This window comes from Cyprinodon tularosa, unplaced genomic scaffold (genome assembly GCF_016077235.1).
Source record: "Cyprinodon tularosa strain WSP-4 unplaced genomic scaffold, ASM1607723v1 ctg1030, whole genome shotgun sequence".
NCBI lineage: Eukaryota > Metazoa > Chordata > Actinopteri > Cyprinodontiformes > Cyprinodontidae > Cyprinodon > Cyprinodon tularosa.
The window spans coordinates 48,358-61,211 of NW_024037817.1; the positions used below are offsets into that span (position 1 = coordinate 48,358).

Here is a 12,854-nt window from a genome sequence, read left to right on the forward strand (position 1 = left end):
AAACTGATATATCAGAGATTTTTTGTTTAGTTTAGTAATGGTAGTTCAAAGTATGATTTAAATCTCTTTATTTAAAAGGTTGAAAGGATTTCCCATTTCTCAGATTTTCACAGCATCTATATCAGTTTTCTGTTGTAATAATGACCCCATATTCTAAATGTAAAAATAGAAAATTCAACTCATCATTGACTGATTTTCATAGCTTTGATGCTTAAAGGCTGAGATTATTTTTCTGTAGCATACGTTTGACTTTATAATAGTGCATTTAAGAACCTAAATCTTATGTCAAAGGTCAAAAACATTAACCATATCTCAGACTTGCTTGGTTTTTATCTGATTATGCTTTTTTATTTCATAAGTGTTACTTCATAACTTCTTAAGACTGAGAAGTACATTTTCAGAATTACGGTGAATTGGCTTTAATACATTTAGCTTGTTGTTAGAGACATAACGTAAGAGACTTTGTATGATAAAAAAAACAGCTCTGTGGTAGAGTTCTTTATAATAACGTGAAATTATGTTTCTTGTTTTGCCATTCTTTTTTTATATTATGATATCCAACTGAAGATGTGTTTTGTCTTAATCTCAGAAAGTATGTCGGCCCAAGTCAGGCTGAGGCTGCTGCCCAGCGCCAGGTGTTTGTTCGACGAGCCCATCCAGGTGAAGGTGGCCGGTCTGAGGTCCAAGCAGGTGGTCACCATGAGAGCCAGCTCCACTGACGAGAGAGGATTGGTGTTCAATTCTTCTGCAAGCTACAGGGCAGATGATAGAGGGGAGATTGACCTGAAAAGAGACGCTGCGCTCAGTGGGAGCTACGTAGGTGTGGAACCCATGGGTCTGCTACGGTCACTGAAAGCAGATGTTTTGCACAAATACTTCTATAAGAACAGAGCGCTGGAACCTTTCATGGTGAAATTGTCTGTGCACGACGAGGAGGGCAGGAAGCTGGCAGAGGCGACCAATGAGAGGCGTCTTATCGGAGACGGAGTCAGCAGAGTTCCCGTCAAAAAGGGGAACATTCAAGGAGTTCTGTTTATACCCCCAGGTATTCACTGCATTTGATTTTACAAAACCTATTTATCAAAGCCCAAACAGCTGAGTGCACCAAAAGGTCCATTTATAAATCAATGTGGAATACAAAACTGTTTGAAAAAGTTGAACTGGATTTTATCATTTAGAAATGAGTAATTAACTTCATGTCTTTTTTGTCAGGAGAGGGTCCGTTTCCTGCTGTGTTGGATCTGTGCACCTTCATGTCAGAGAAAAGGGCCTCTCTGCTGGCCAACAAAGGCTTTATGGTTCTGGCGTTACCTGTGTTCATTGACAAACCAAACTTTGAAAGGATGAATCTGGACGACTTTGAAGAAGCAGTACGGTTCTTACAAAATCAGCCTAAGGTGATGAGAAATGTCCAAAATGCTAAAATTTTGCTTAAAACTTCTTCGCCTTTAATGAATATGATGTGTTTTGTTGCTGACTAATGACTGAAAAATATAGAATTAAACACTTCCTTCCTTCCATCCATCCGTCCATTGATCCATCAAAGCAGGTATCTGTCATGTTCTTTTTAAGGGATCTGACCCACATGCAGGAAACCACTCAGAGAACCAGAGAAAAGGTTTAACAGGTTTATTGAGAGCACGATGTGTGGATCCAGAGTTACTCAGAACGCTGGTGAACCGGAACTGGAAGTGAGAAGGGAAGTTCAGCGTTTAGTTCAGGTTCCGTAGGAAACTTGGACGGCATGCAAAAACAAAGACTGAAACGGGACTCACGTTTTCAGAAAAGGGTGAATCCAGTCGATGCGGGTTATTCCAGAACTTGGTTGACTCGTTGGAGGGTTTTACTTAGGTTAGGTTGGTTCCCTGAGGAGCAATGGAGCTGACTGCCATTTAGATTTCCAGGAGAACTTGAACGGCACATGTGGAGATTTATCCCCTGCTCAGTGTGAAGCTCAAACGATCCTTTCAGGGGGAGATGGTCCAAACATCCAGTTTGCATCCCCTGCTCAGTGTGAAGCTCAAACGATCCTTCCAGGGGGAGAAGGCCAAAACATCCACTTTGCAGAATGACTTCCTGCCGAGAGGCAAAGACAAAAACAACAAGGTTAGAGCTCAGGGAGAAAAGACTCAGCTAAACTCAGCTTGGCTAGAGTACCAAAAACTGGCAAACACTCTGGCGTCGAGGTAGTGGCAGTCAGCTGCTTAAGAGTCCTCAGATAATGAGCCAACCATCCGCAGGTGTGTGGAAGGGCCAACGAAAACCGGGCGCCACCTGGTGGTGGAGGGAGAAAACACAAACAACCCACATAAACTGGATTCCTAACAGTATCAGACCAGAAGAATTTAAATTACAAATGTTTTGGTATTAATATGTTAAAAAAACACAAAAGAGAATGAAAGAAAGTCACATCAATTATTTCATCCAAAGCTCCAAAATGGCCTGGACAAAAGTATTGGCACCCTCAGCCTAATACTTGGTAGAACAACCTTTAGACAAAATATATCTGAACAACTGCCGCCGATAACCATCAATGAGTTTCTTACAATGCTGTGCTGGAATTTTAGACCATTCTTGCTCCAGGTCTCTGACAGTTGCAGGGTATCTTCTCCAAACTACCGGTTTGAGATTTCTCCACAGCTGTTTTATGGGATTCAGGTCTTGACTCATTACTGGCCACTTTAGAAGTCTCCTTTGCGTTCTTTCAATCCATTTACTACACTTGTTTGAAGTGTGTTTTGGGTCATTGTCCTGCTGGAGGACTCATGACCTCTAAGGAAGACCCAGCTTTCTCACACTGGGCCTTACATTGTTCTGCTAAATGTAATTGGTAGTTTTTGGATTGTATAATATAATGCACTAGGTCAAGCACTACTTCCAAAAAGCATTTATGTCTGTCTCTGGTAAGTTTTGGTTCTCTGAGTCAGAAGTGTGGTACTCCTAGGTATCCTACCATAGAGTCAGTCTTAATTCAGAAGCCGACTGATAGTACAGGTAGTCAGTGACTTAAACTTAGGCAGACTTTATTGTCATTTTGTACACAAAGAGTGTATACCAAACGAAATTTCGTTCACTGCAGCTCTCAAGACATTTTCATTTTTAAAGTGCAGCAGTGATAAAACGTAAACATAGACTGTGATATGATTTATAGTTTTCAACATTCAGGTTTTTTTTGTTGTTTTTTTTATTAACCCAATTTTATACAACATTCAGCAGTCTAATGGCGGTGGGGAAGAAGCAGTTCTGGAACCTGCTGGACCTGCATTGATGCTTCAAAGCCACTTCCCAGAGGGCAGCAGGGAGAACAGTCCATGTTGGGGGTGTGAGGGGTCATTTATGACGTTACGGGCTCACACACAGCGCTGGGATGAAATGTCTTTAATGGAGGGAAGATAAGTCCCGATGATGTACCGTCAGACTGCAGGACAACTTGAACCTTTTTGGATATTAGTCAAGGTTATTTATTCATCAACTGTCCAATCTTTAGTTTAAATCTTTTGTGTTTCTCTTCTGTTCACATCTAGGGAGGTTAGTCACAGCGCCATGGGCTTTAGAGATGTTATGAGATGTGCCGAGGCTTCGAGGCGTGTGTCGAGTAGTGGAGGGGGTGTTTCCGTGAAGCGCGTATAGAGTCTTGCCTCATTTAGGGGATAGGCCACAATTGATGACGTCTAAAGCCATGCTATCACCATACCATGTGACCACTTCGGAAGTGGTTCAGCTCGCCCACGAACTTCGACAGGCATTTAAACAGCCTCAGTATTCAGTCAAGATGGGGCAGTGTGTAGGAGAGTTGCTGTTAGTTGGATAGAGTTTGAATATATTCTAAGAATAGATTGCCTGGTATTACCAATCTAGTTGGTTAAAATTGTTTTGGTTAAACAATGTAATGATCAGAAAATGACCAAGCCACTGGCTTTAGTTGTAATATTAGCATTCAGTAGAATTGCTTTCTACGGAGAAATTAGTGTTGAAAGTATTGTGCTATAAGCTTTTTAATCCAAGGTTGATGGTTCAAGACTTGGTCTTGGATTTGAAAGCTGCTATACTACTTAACCAGCACTTTGGCCAAAATGATTAATTTGTAATGGTCTGCCCTTTTACCAAAGTAGATTGGTTGTTTTCACCAAAAGATTGGTCGGTTATAACCTCCCAACCAAATTAAAACCAAAAACTATTTTTTTTTATAAAAATGACCAACACCTTTCATTTTGCCCTTCGTTGCCCAATTTGCAAAAAAAAAAAAAAAAAAAAAAAAAAAAAAAAAAAAAAAACGTACAAAAGATTTTGTTTTACACACCAATCAAAAAACTTTTCAAAGGAACTTAAATTGAAAAAAAAAAACAATTGCAAAATATCACAGATTATATTGCTAACTGTAGTTATGCTTTCCACCAGTAGGTGGTGACATGTTAACATGAAGCTTCATGAAATGTGTGGTTCATTGAATTAATTTCATTGAATTAATTAAACAGTTTATGCTGCACACGGTCGACTCAGGAACATTCAGTTCTTCGCAGATGGACTTGCCGCCTTGAGATTTCTCTTGCTCTCTCACTATTTTTCTTTTCAAGAGCTCAGACAGTTCTTTGGTCTCCTTTCATTTCTCCATGCTCAGTATGGTACTACACACAAAAGCACAGGACTGAGGTCGAGTCATCTTTATCCTTCCAACAGGCTGCAAATGTGATCTAGTTATTGCCACCACCTGTTATATTAAAAAAGTGCTGTTAAATGCACTAATTAGAGAAGCATCACATGATTTTTCAAAGGGTGCCGATACTGTTACCCATTTTTTATGATTGGTGCGGAATTTTTTTTTTTATTTGGATTTTTGACAATTAATTTTGTGTTTTTTTCATTTGCTGCAAAAATAAATGAAGACAATAATATCAAAGCACTTCTAATTTCAATACGTTTTTTGGAGGAATGGAGCAATACCTGACAGAATTGAAGGGGTGCAAAAACATTTGGCCAGCACTGTAATTGGTTAATATTAAAGTGCAAAGGTGAAAAGGAAAGAAAATCAAAAAAACTTTGAATGAAAGTACTTCTAATCTAAATCGGCCAAAGTGAGGAACATTTTAAGCTGAGCTAAAAAAAAACAAAAAACAAAAAAAAAAAAACAGCTGGTTAACAACAGGATCATTTTAGAAATAGGCAGCAAACACATTTCCTTGTAATACAGTAACTTTCTCTGAGGTTAATTTTTTTTGTCTTTTGCAGGCGAGCAGTAAAGGAGTTGGAGTAATATCTCAATCGAAGGGGTGCGACATTGCTCTTTCACTCGCTGCTTTTGTGCAAGGGATTGCAGCTGTGGTGTGGATTAACGGCTGCAGCTCCAACGTCGCCATTCCCCTCTATTATAAGAACCGTCAGATCCTCTCGCCACTGATGTTTAACTTGAGGAAGGTGCTTCCCACCGAGTCGGGCGCTAAATTGGTCAAGTATGTTCTTGAAGACCCTCTGGCTGAGAAGAACCAAGGCAGCGTCATTCCCATTGAACGAGCCGATGGACATTTCCTCTTTGTGGCTTCTGAGGACGACCTGAACTGGGACAGCAAGGGGTACCTGGACCACATGGTGGAGAGACTGAAGCGCCATGGGAAGAAGAACTTTGAGAGCGTGACTTACCCTGCAGCCGGACATTTACTAGAACCTCCTTATGGACCGCACTGCGCCTCCGCTTTGCACTGGTTGCTCAGGTTTCCAGTGGTGTGGGGTGGAGAGCCCAAAGCTCATGCTGCAGCTGAACTCCACCTGTGGAAGAAGATGCGAGATTTCCTTCTAGCTCACCTGAGCTGCAGTGCTGCTCACACTCAGTCCAAATTATAAAATTGGTCTCCTCTAAAGCAAATGTTCTAAGCCTAGAAGACGCCAATGAGCAAAGGTTAACAGTAGGATACCCAATTAACTGTAGCATAATGTATGTAATTTTATTTGTATTGACTGTTATTAAATGTGTTCTGCAGTGAATTTTCCCCCCTAGATATCTCTGAAATGCAAATAATCTTGCTTAAAGTTTTATTCTTTATTATAACATTTAATAGACCTTCATTGTTTTCGGTGTTTGGAAACTAAGGTAACAGGAGAAGAACATGGTAATCCCAAAAGAGCAGAGAAAACAAAGTAAATAAAAATACAGATTATCAGAGATTGGGACGATTTTCTGTATTTTGGCAGCAACTGATCCACCTTCCTTACCTGCTGGGTGTAGCGATGTACCATGATATATACTATAATGGTATATACTATATACACCATACATCAAAATCCAGAACAAGAAATCCAAGAGAAGGAAGAAAATAGAAAAATAACAGTTATTTCAACTGATAAAGGAAGAGGTTTACAAAGGGAAATTTTAGATGTTCTGCTTACAACAATAAATGTGCAAATAAACCATTTAACTATATTAAACTGGCTACGTTTTTTTGTCAGATATCTAGATTGAATTTCAGATTTGAATTTTGCATCCCTGAAGTTCCTAGTTTGCTTATTTAACAACCTTGGAGGTTTGAAGGTTAATCTGGAAATGAATTTGGTCATGACACCAGTACAGAACAGATAGTTAAAAATGAGAAAACCAATTTCTATTTTTTACACGCTCTGTGATCTTCAATAGTTCAACAATTAGAAAATTCCACTTGTTTGCAGCTGCATTATGTTAAAAAGTCCCATATCCCCATGTTTGGCTGTCTGAGGCATTGTTCAGCCTTTTCTGAGTTGTACTGAATTAGTGTTTGTAATAATTAGTGTTTGTAAATCCCCTAGAGCTCCCACTGGTGGTTGTTTTTGGTATATTGTTTTGGTTATCCTTAAAGGAATAGTACACCCAAAACATGATTAGCCTTCATTTTCTACTCACCCCCATGCTGAACAACACTCTGGAGTACTTTTTTGATATCTCAAATGCATCTGGAGATCTGGGAGGCTTCTTGCTGTCTGCTGACATTCAAATAATGGAGGTCTATTGTGCCCGAGACAGAAAGGTCCATAAAAGTCCACAAAAACGTGTCAATATTCCTCCATACTGCTTGTCCAATATATTCCAAGTGTCTTGAGTGGGTAGCATCCAGAATTTACTCGAAACGAAGTCATTTAGAATGTTTTTAGAGCATAAACAGTAGTGTATAGGATTTCCTAAAAGCGCATTCACGAGTCTACGGAAACCGCGGCAGACCAAACCAGATGAAAGTGCGCATTCAGCTCGGCAAAGAACTCATGCTCTTCCTCAACACTGAAGTCCTCAGACATTTTTCTTTCGTTTTTTCTTTCTTTGCACAGGTAAACAGCACATTTCTTCTTCTACGCTTGCATTATCGGCAGAGCAGACGCTGAATGCGCACTTTCATCTGGTTTGGTCTGCCGGCTTCCGTAGCGTCCTGAACGCGCTGGCGCGCGCTTTCAGGAAAATCCTATACACTACTGTTTATGCTCTAAAAACAATCTAAATGACTTCGTTTCGAGTAAATTCTGGATGCTACCCACTTAGGACACTTGGAATACATTGGAAGAGCAGTATGGAGGAATATTGACACGTTTTTGTGGACTTTTATGGACCTTTCTGTCTCGGGCACTGTAGACCTCCATTATTTGAATGTCAGCAGACAGCAAGAAGCCTCCCAGATCTCCAGATGCATTTGAGATATCAAAAAAGTACTCCAGAGTGTTGTTCAGCATGGGGGTGAGTAGAAAATGAAGGCTAATCATGTTTTGGGTGTACTATTCCTTTAAAAGGGAACCAGAGGAAGTGACAGATCCTAGAACATAGGCTAATGCTAGGGTGTTTCTATGTGAAGCTGAGAAACCCTCTGCTGATGGGTTCATGAGGCATCATGAAGCTCTTTGACACATTGACAAACTGTATTGATACTCTGTCGATGCTGTATCACTTAATACATACACCAGCTGGACACTTAAAATCACTACAATAGAATAGAATTGAAACTTCTCCTCCTCACATATAAAGCCTTAAATGGCCAAGCTCCATCTCATATCAGCAATATGATTGTTCCTTATGTTCCTAACAGAGAACTTTGCTCTCAATCTGCAGGTTTACTAGTGGTTCCTAGGATTTCTAAAAGTAGAATGGGAGGCAGATCTTTTAGTTATCAAGGTCCTTTGCTGTGGAACCAACTACCAGTTTTAGTCTGTGAGGCAGACACCCTGTCTACTTTTAAGGCTAGGCTTAAAACTTTCCTTTTTGATAAAGCTTATAGTTAGAGTGGCTCAGGTTATCCCTATTATGCTGCTATAGGCTTAGACTGCTGGAGGACTGTGATGGTCTGATCAGCCAAAGGAAATTCAGGCACAGGTTTAGATTCAAAAAGTATTCTTTTGATTGAACCCAAACTTGGGTCAATAAAGAACAAATTACAAAGTTGGGCCCATAAAAGAGGTCAAAGTAACAGAATTCAACTCAGGCTAACAAAAAGACCTACTGAAACAAACAGACCTACAGCATAAAGAAGACGGAAAACTTAAATACTGGCTGATCCGGCCACATAGAAGATACACAGGGGGAAATACACAAAAACCTAACTGAAACTAACAGAGGAAAATCCCATTCCCCCCCTCTTGCTGATGAGTAGTGGTGTAAACCAATTTGCAGTTTCAATAGGCTGGATCCACCCCCTTCTCCACCTCTGTTCTCTTGAAGGACTGGAGCAGCCGGCACTGAGGTGACTCAAAAACAAACAAAGATTAAATCAAGCAGAACATAACAGTGTAAACTAAAATGTGTGCACTTATTCCAGAATACAGTGTTAGGCCTTTCCTTACAAAAATTATTCAGTAAATTAAATCCTAAATTTAAAGAAATCCTAATATAAATGTAAAGAGACTGGCTGACCTATTGTTTGATGTGATTAAATGTTACCGCATTTGGGTGGCTGTAGTGGCAGCCATCACAAGGACATAGGGACCCCCATTTCATTATTCTAGTTCTATTCTCCCACTCTGCAGATTCGTTTTGTTCAATATCTAACATTATGCTCTCTCTGCTTTTCTTCATAGTAGCTTCATCTGGTCTGTTCCTGTTTGGCTGTGACTCCTGGAGAGAAATATCAGCTGTGCTGCTGCCATCAACACCTTTGTTTATAGATGTTGGAGATCGGCCTGTTTTTCAGTGTAGGGAGTTGGCTCAGAGCTCATCTGCCTGGCTGTGTGTTTCCTGGATGGGTATGCCATTTACAGTTGCCTTTTGTGTCTCTGCTTCTTTTTCTATGTCTGCTTCTGTCTCCTTGAACTCAGCAGATGGCCGCTCACACTGAGCCTGGTTCTGCTGGAAGTTTCTTCCTGTTAAAGGGAGTTTTCCTCTCCACTGTCGCTACAAGCATGGTTAGAGTGAGAGATTGCATTCGAGTCGATGAGTCGATCCAATCAACTGGTTTTACTTAGATAGGAAGCTTTGAATCAATTTGAAAGGATGATCGGGTGAACTGTAAAGTGCCTTGAGATGACATGTGTTGTGAATTGGCGCTATATAAATAAACTGAATTGAATAGTACTGAATTGATCTACAGGCAGTTTCCTATGCTACGTTCAAACCCGCTTGAAATAGAAGCAGCAAAAAAGCACCCGCTGCTTCATTTTTGATGCTTGTACACATTAAGGTCCAACGCGTCTCAACATCATCATTGATGCCCCGAAGCGTGTCCTGTAAAGTGTGTCCAGATGCATCAGATGCTTCTGCTGCTCCTGTGTTCAATGACAGTCAGTTTACCAAGATTCCAACCCTACCTTTTAATAAATATTATTTTGCGGTCGGACCAGCACAAATCCCCCGTACACTGGCGATGCTCTATCACTGGAAATCCTCAGCAACAGCAGCCTCTGGCCCGGTTGCCACTCAGGTGTTTGCCACTACTGTTCTTGGCAGCTGGATGGACCTTTTGCTGCAACTTGATGCACGTCAACCATTGACTCTGTATGTAAACCAGCTGCTTCTGCTGCTCCAGCAGTGTGCGGTCTGAACGTAGCATTAGACTAAACTGACAATGATTTGATGACCTATAACAGCGGTCACCAACCTTTTTAAGACTGAAGACTTCTTCAGGGCTACTCAGTCATAGGAAGGGCTACTAATACTGATCTATAAACATAAAAAAAACATATTTTTATAGTTAACTTTTCATTTCAAATTTTCTTTTAAATATTGAATTTTTAAATCTCTATAAATGCTAAAATGCTTTATATGGTTAATATGATTAAATTGGGGAAATAATCTTTTCCAGCTTCTCCAAACCTAAAAAGAAGGCGCTTTAGCAAATAAATATAATAAATAATGTTTTAAAGTTTTATTTATAATAAAGATGACCAAAATATAAAGTAGAAATGTCTTCACAATGACACTTTGATATTTTTGGGTTTTAACTTTTGATTGCACTGTTCTGTGCTGGATTTAGTTTGGTTCTTGTTTTAAAAAAAACATTTGGTTAATGTGATTAGTTGATCTAACGGTACTAATCAAGTTTACATTTCTTCTTTTTGGCTCTTGCCTTTAAAATATATTGCATTAACCTTGATATTTTAGTTTTTCTTTTGATTATATTGCTTTTGATTTGGTACAAATTTGTAGTTGTTAGTTATTGCAATATTGTAATTCTATCCATCAAGCTTAAATTTATTCTTGGGGTTATTGCTTATAAAAAGTTTCTGTTTGAGCATTTCAAATAAAACATGAATAATTCAGCAATAATCGTAATGTTGCCTTTTGGGAAGAGCACAAACTGTACGGGAGGGGGCGGCAAAGGGCCCCTCTCGCCCTGGGCACCAATGAACCTACAGCCAGCTCTGTCTTTATGTGTGGATGCAGCGTTCAGAAATAAATAACTCCACATTTAGTTTAGGGCATTTCTTTTTATTTAATCCACTATGTCTTATATCACAAAGAAAGTCTTTAAAAATGCAGACTAAAATTTCTGTAAATAAACTGTACACAAAAAGCAAGGCACTGTGTTTCCTCTCTTTCTGTTACCACTCACCTCTGGGTCCTTTATGTTAGCCAGAGTCTGCAACAAAGTCGGTTAAGAGTCATCTATGAGGCCTGGCATAATTTTTTTACTCTGCAACACCTGATGTTCCTCTTTACAAGGGTACAAAGTCGCTTACAGACACATTTACAGCAAGAACCATTAGTCACACAAACATTATATACAACCGCACGCATACACACAGCCACGACATGGCACTCTGACAACAAGCGTCTAAGGATGTTTTTATCATCTTTTCTTCCTTCTCAGAGGAAGGTTTAAAGCCCAAATTTGAATCACAGCGAATTAATTTTCCCTGCTGCCAATGCAGAGATAAATTCCTCCAATGTGAGATCAATAAAGTTCAATTATGTTTTTAATTCTGTTTCATACTGACACAGTTGAGTAAAACGCCATTGGTCTAATCTTCCGTTCTCTTCCATTTCTTCTGGTATTCCTGTCTCATTCACTCTTCTGCTTCTTCATTTTCCATCTTTAGTTAATGTGCTTAAAACAGTCCTTTGGCCTTCTTTAAATTCACTTGCTTCCACCCAGGTAGACATTCGTAGTCCTCTCTCTTCATTTCCAAAGCTTTCTGCAGATGGAGAAAGAGAAAGAAAGGGGGGTTCAGGACATAAAAACTAGTTCTGATGTAAGTGAAGCACTATGGATTTCTGCAGCAAATAGTGGAGAAATGCATCAGTTGCAAGGGCAGAATAAATTAAAAATATATGTTAAAAGTTTCATAAGAACAAAAATTGAGGTGCTATATCCAAAATACTCCGATTTTCTTTAGAAATGCTGTGGATTAGAAAGTCTTAGAAAAGTACAGTTCCTATATTTTTAATCAACCACTGTTCTCCTACTTCTCTTTGAGACTTAATATTTTTCGTGATCTTCCTAAAGTAACCAGTTTCTCTTGAAGTTTTGTTGAAAGGCCAGCTAAGGCGAATGCATTCAACCAAAAGAGCAAAAATCTGAAACTTACGAAGTTATTTATTTTTAGGCACTAGTGGCCTTTGCTACGGTGGCTGAGAAGTGCAAAACACATTTACAATTCAAAACACATTAACAAATAAAAAACAAAATAACATTTGAAGAAACAAAATTATATTTTATGAAACAATTTATTTTTGAAAAAAAAGTTACAATTTTTAAAAACACATTTACATTTTAGCAAACAAATTTACATTAACAAATAAACAAAATAACATTTGAAGAAACAAAATTATATTTTATGAAACAAATGTATTTTTGAAAAAAAAAGTTTAAATTTTTAAAAACACATTTACAATTCAAAAACACATTAACAAATAAAAAACAAAATAATATTTGAAGAAACAAAATTATATTTTATGAAACAATTTATTTTTGAAAAAAAAAGTTTAAATTTTTAAAAACACGTTTACATTTAAGGAAACAAATTCACATTTTAAATAAGTTAGATTTTAGGTGAGAGAAAGTTTCATTTTAGAGAAAAAAAATACATTATAGGGAAACAAATTTACATCTAAAAAAAATTGACCGTTCGGAAACACTTGTACAAGTGCAAAGACAAAACTGCAAGTGGCAAAACACATTTACATAGCCAAAAACAAATTAACAAAAGACGGCTACACGGAAAGGGAATGTCCCAGTGGCCGAATGTGACGTCACGATTACCCTGACTTGTAGTACAAACAGCTCAATCTGTAGTCCTCCTGCTTCACGTGAAAAGTCAGCGGCGATTTTAGATGGAAAGAATTGCACTGAAGCTGTTTTTCTTAAGTTTACGCTAACCGAACAATGTTTTCAGCCAAGAGCCGGGCGTATTACTGGCCGGAGCCACTATTATTTTGTCATGTAGTTTTTTAATTACTTTTCTTTGGTATTTAATTATTT

General features: G+C 38.7%; 2 protein-coding genes across 9 annotated transcripts in view; one reads left to right on the forward strand and one right to left on the reverse strand.

The window, feature by feature from the left end:
• The first annotated feature begins 589 nt into the window (after positions 1-589).
• LOC119780922 (acyl-coenzyme A thioesterase 1-like) lies at positions 590-5,923 on the forward strand. Its single transcript, XM_038281174.1, has 3 exons — positions 590-1,045; positions 1,213-1,397; positions 5,227-5,923. Exons 1-3 carry the CDS (start codon positions 595-597, stop codon positions 5,833-5,835), a joined length of 1,245 nt encoding a protein of 414 aa, XP_038137102.1. The 5' UTR covers positions 590-594; the 3' UTR covers positions 5,836-5,923.
• Positions 5,924-11,303: 5,380 nt separating this feature from the next.
• LOC119780932 (supervillin-like) overlaps positions 11,304-12,854 on the reverse strand; it is an 82,882-nt gene continuing 81,331 nt past the window's right edge. For all 8 annotated transcript variants that reach the window (XM_038281222.1, XM_038281201.1, XM_038281218.1 and 5 more), the window contains one exon: positions 11,304-11,568. In XM_038281222.1, coding sequence (XP_038137150.1) covers positions 11,482-11,568 — 87 coding nt within the window. In that variant the 3' untranslated portion in view covers positions 11,304-11,481. The remainder of the gene's footprint in view (positions 11,569-12,854) is intronic.

What these genes read in the sequence shown, in the direction of transcription:
- LOC119780922 (XM_038281174.1), top strand. Translation starts at nt 595, where the DNA reads ATGTCGGCCCAAGTCAGGCTGAGGCTGCTGCCCAGCGCCAGGTGTTTG. An exon ending in AGTTCTGTTTATACCCCCAG is followed by an intron (nt 1,046 to 1,212) that starts GTATTCACTGCA and finishes CTTTTTTGTCAG; the next exon opens with GAGAGGGTCCGTTTCCTGCT. An exon ending in TCTTACAAAATCAGCCTAAG is followed by an intron (nt 1,398 to 5,226) that starts GTGATGAGAAAT and finishes TGTCTTTTGCAG; the next exon opens with GCGAGCAGTAAAGGAGTTGG.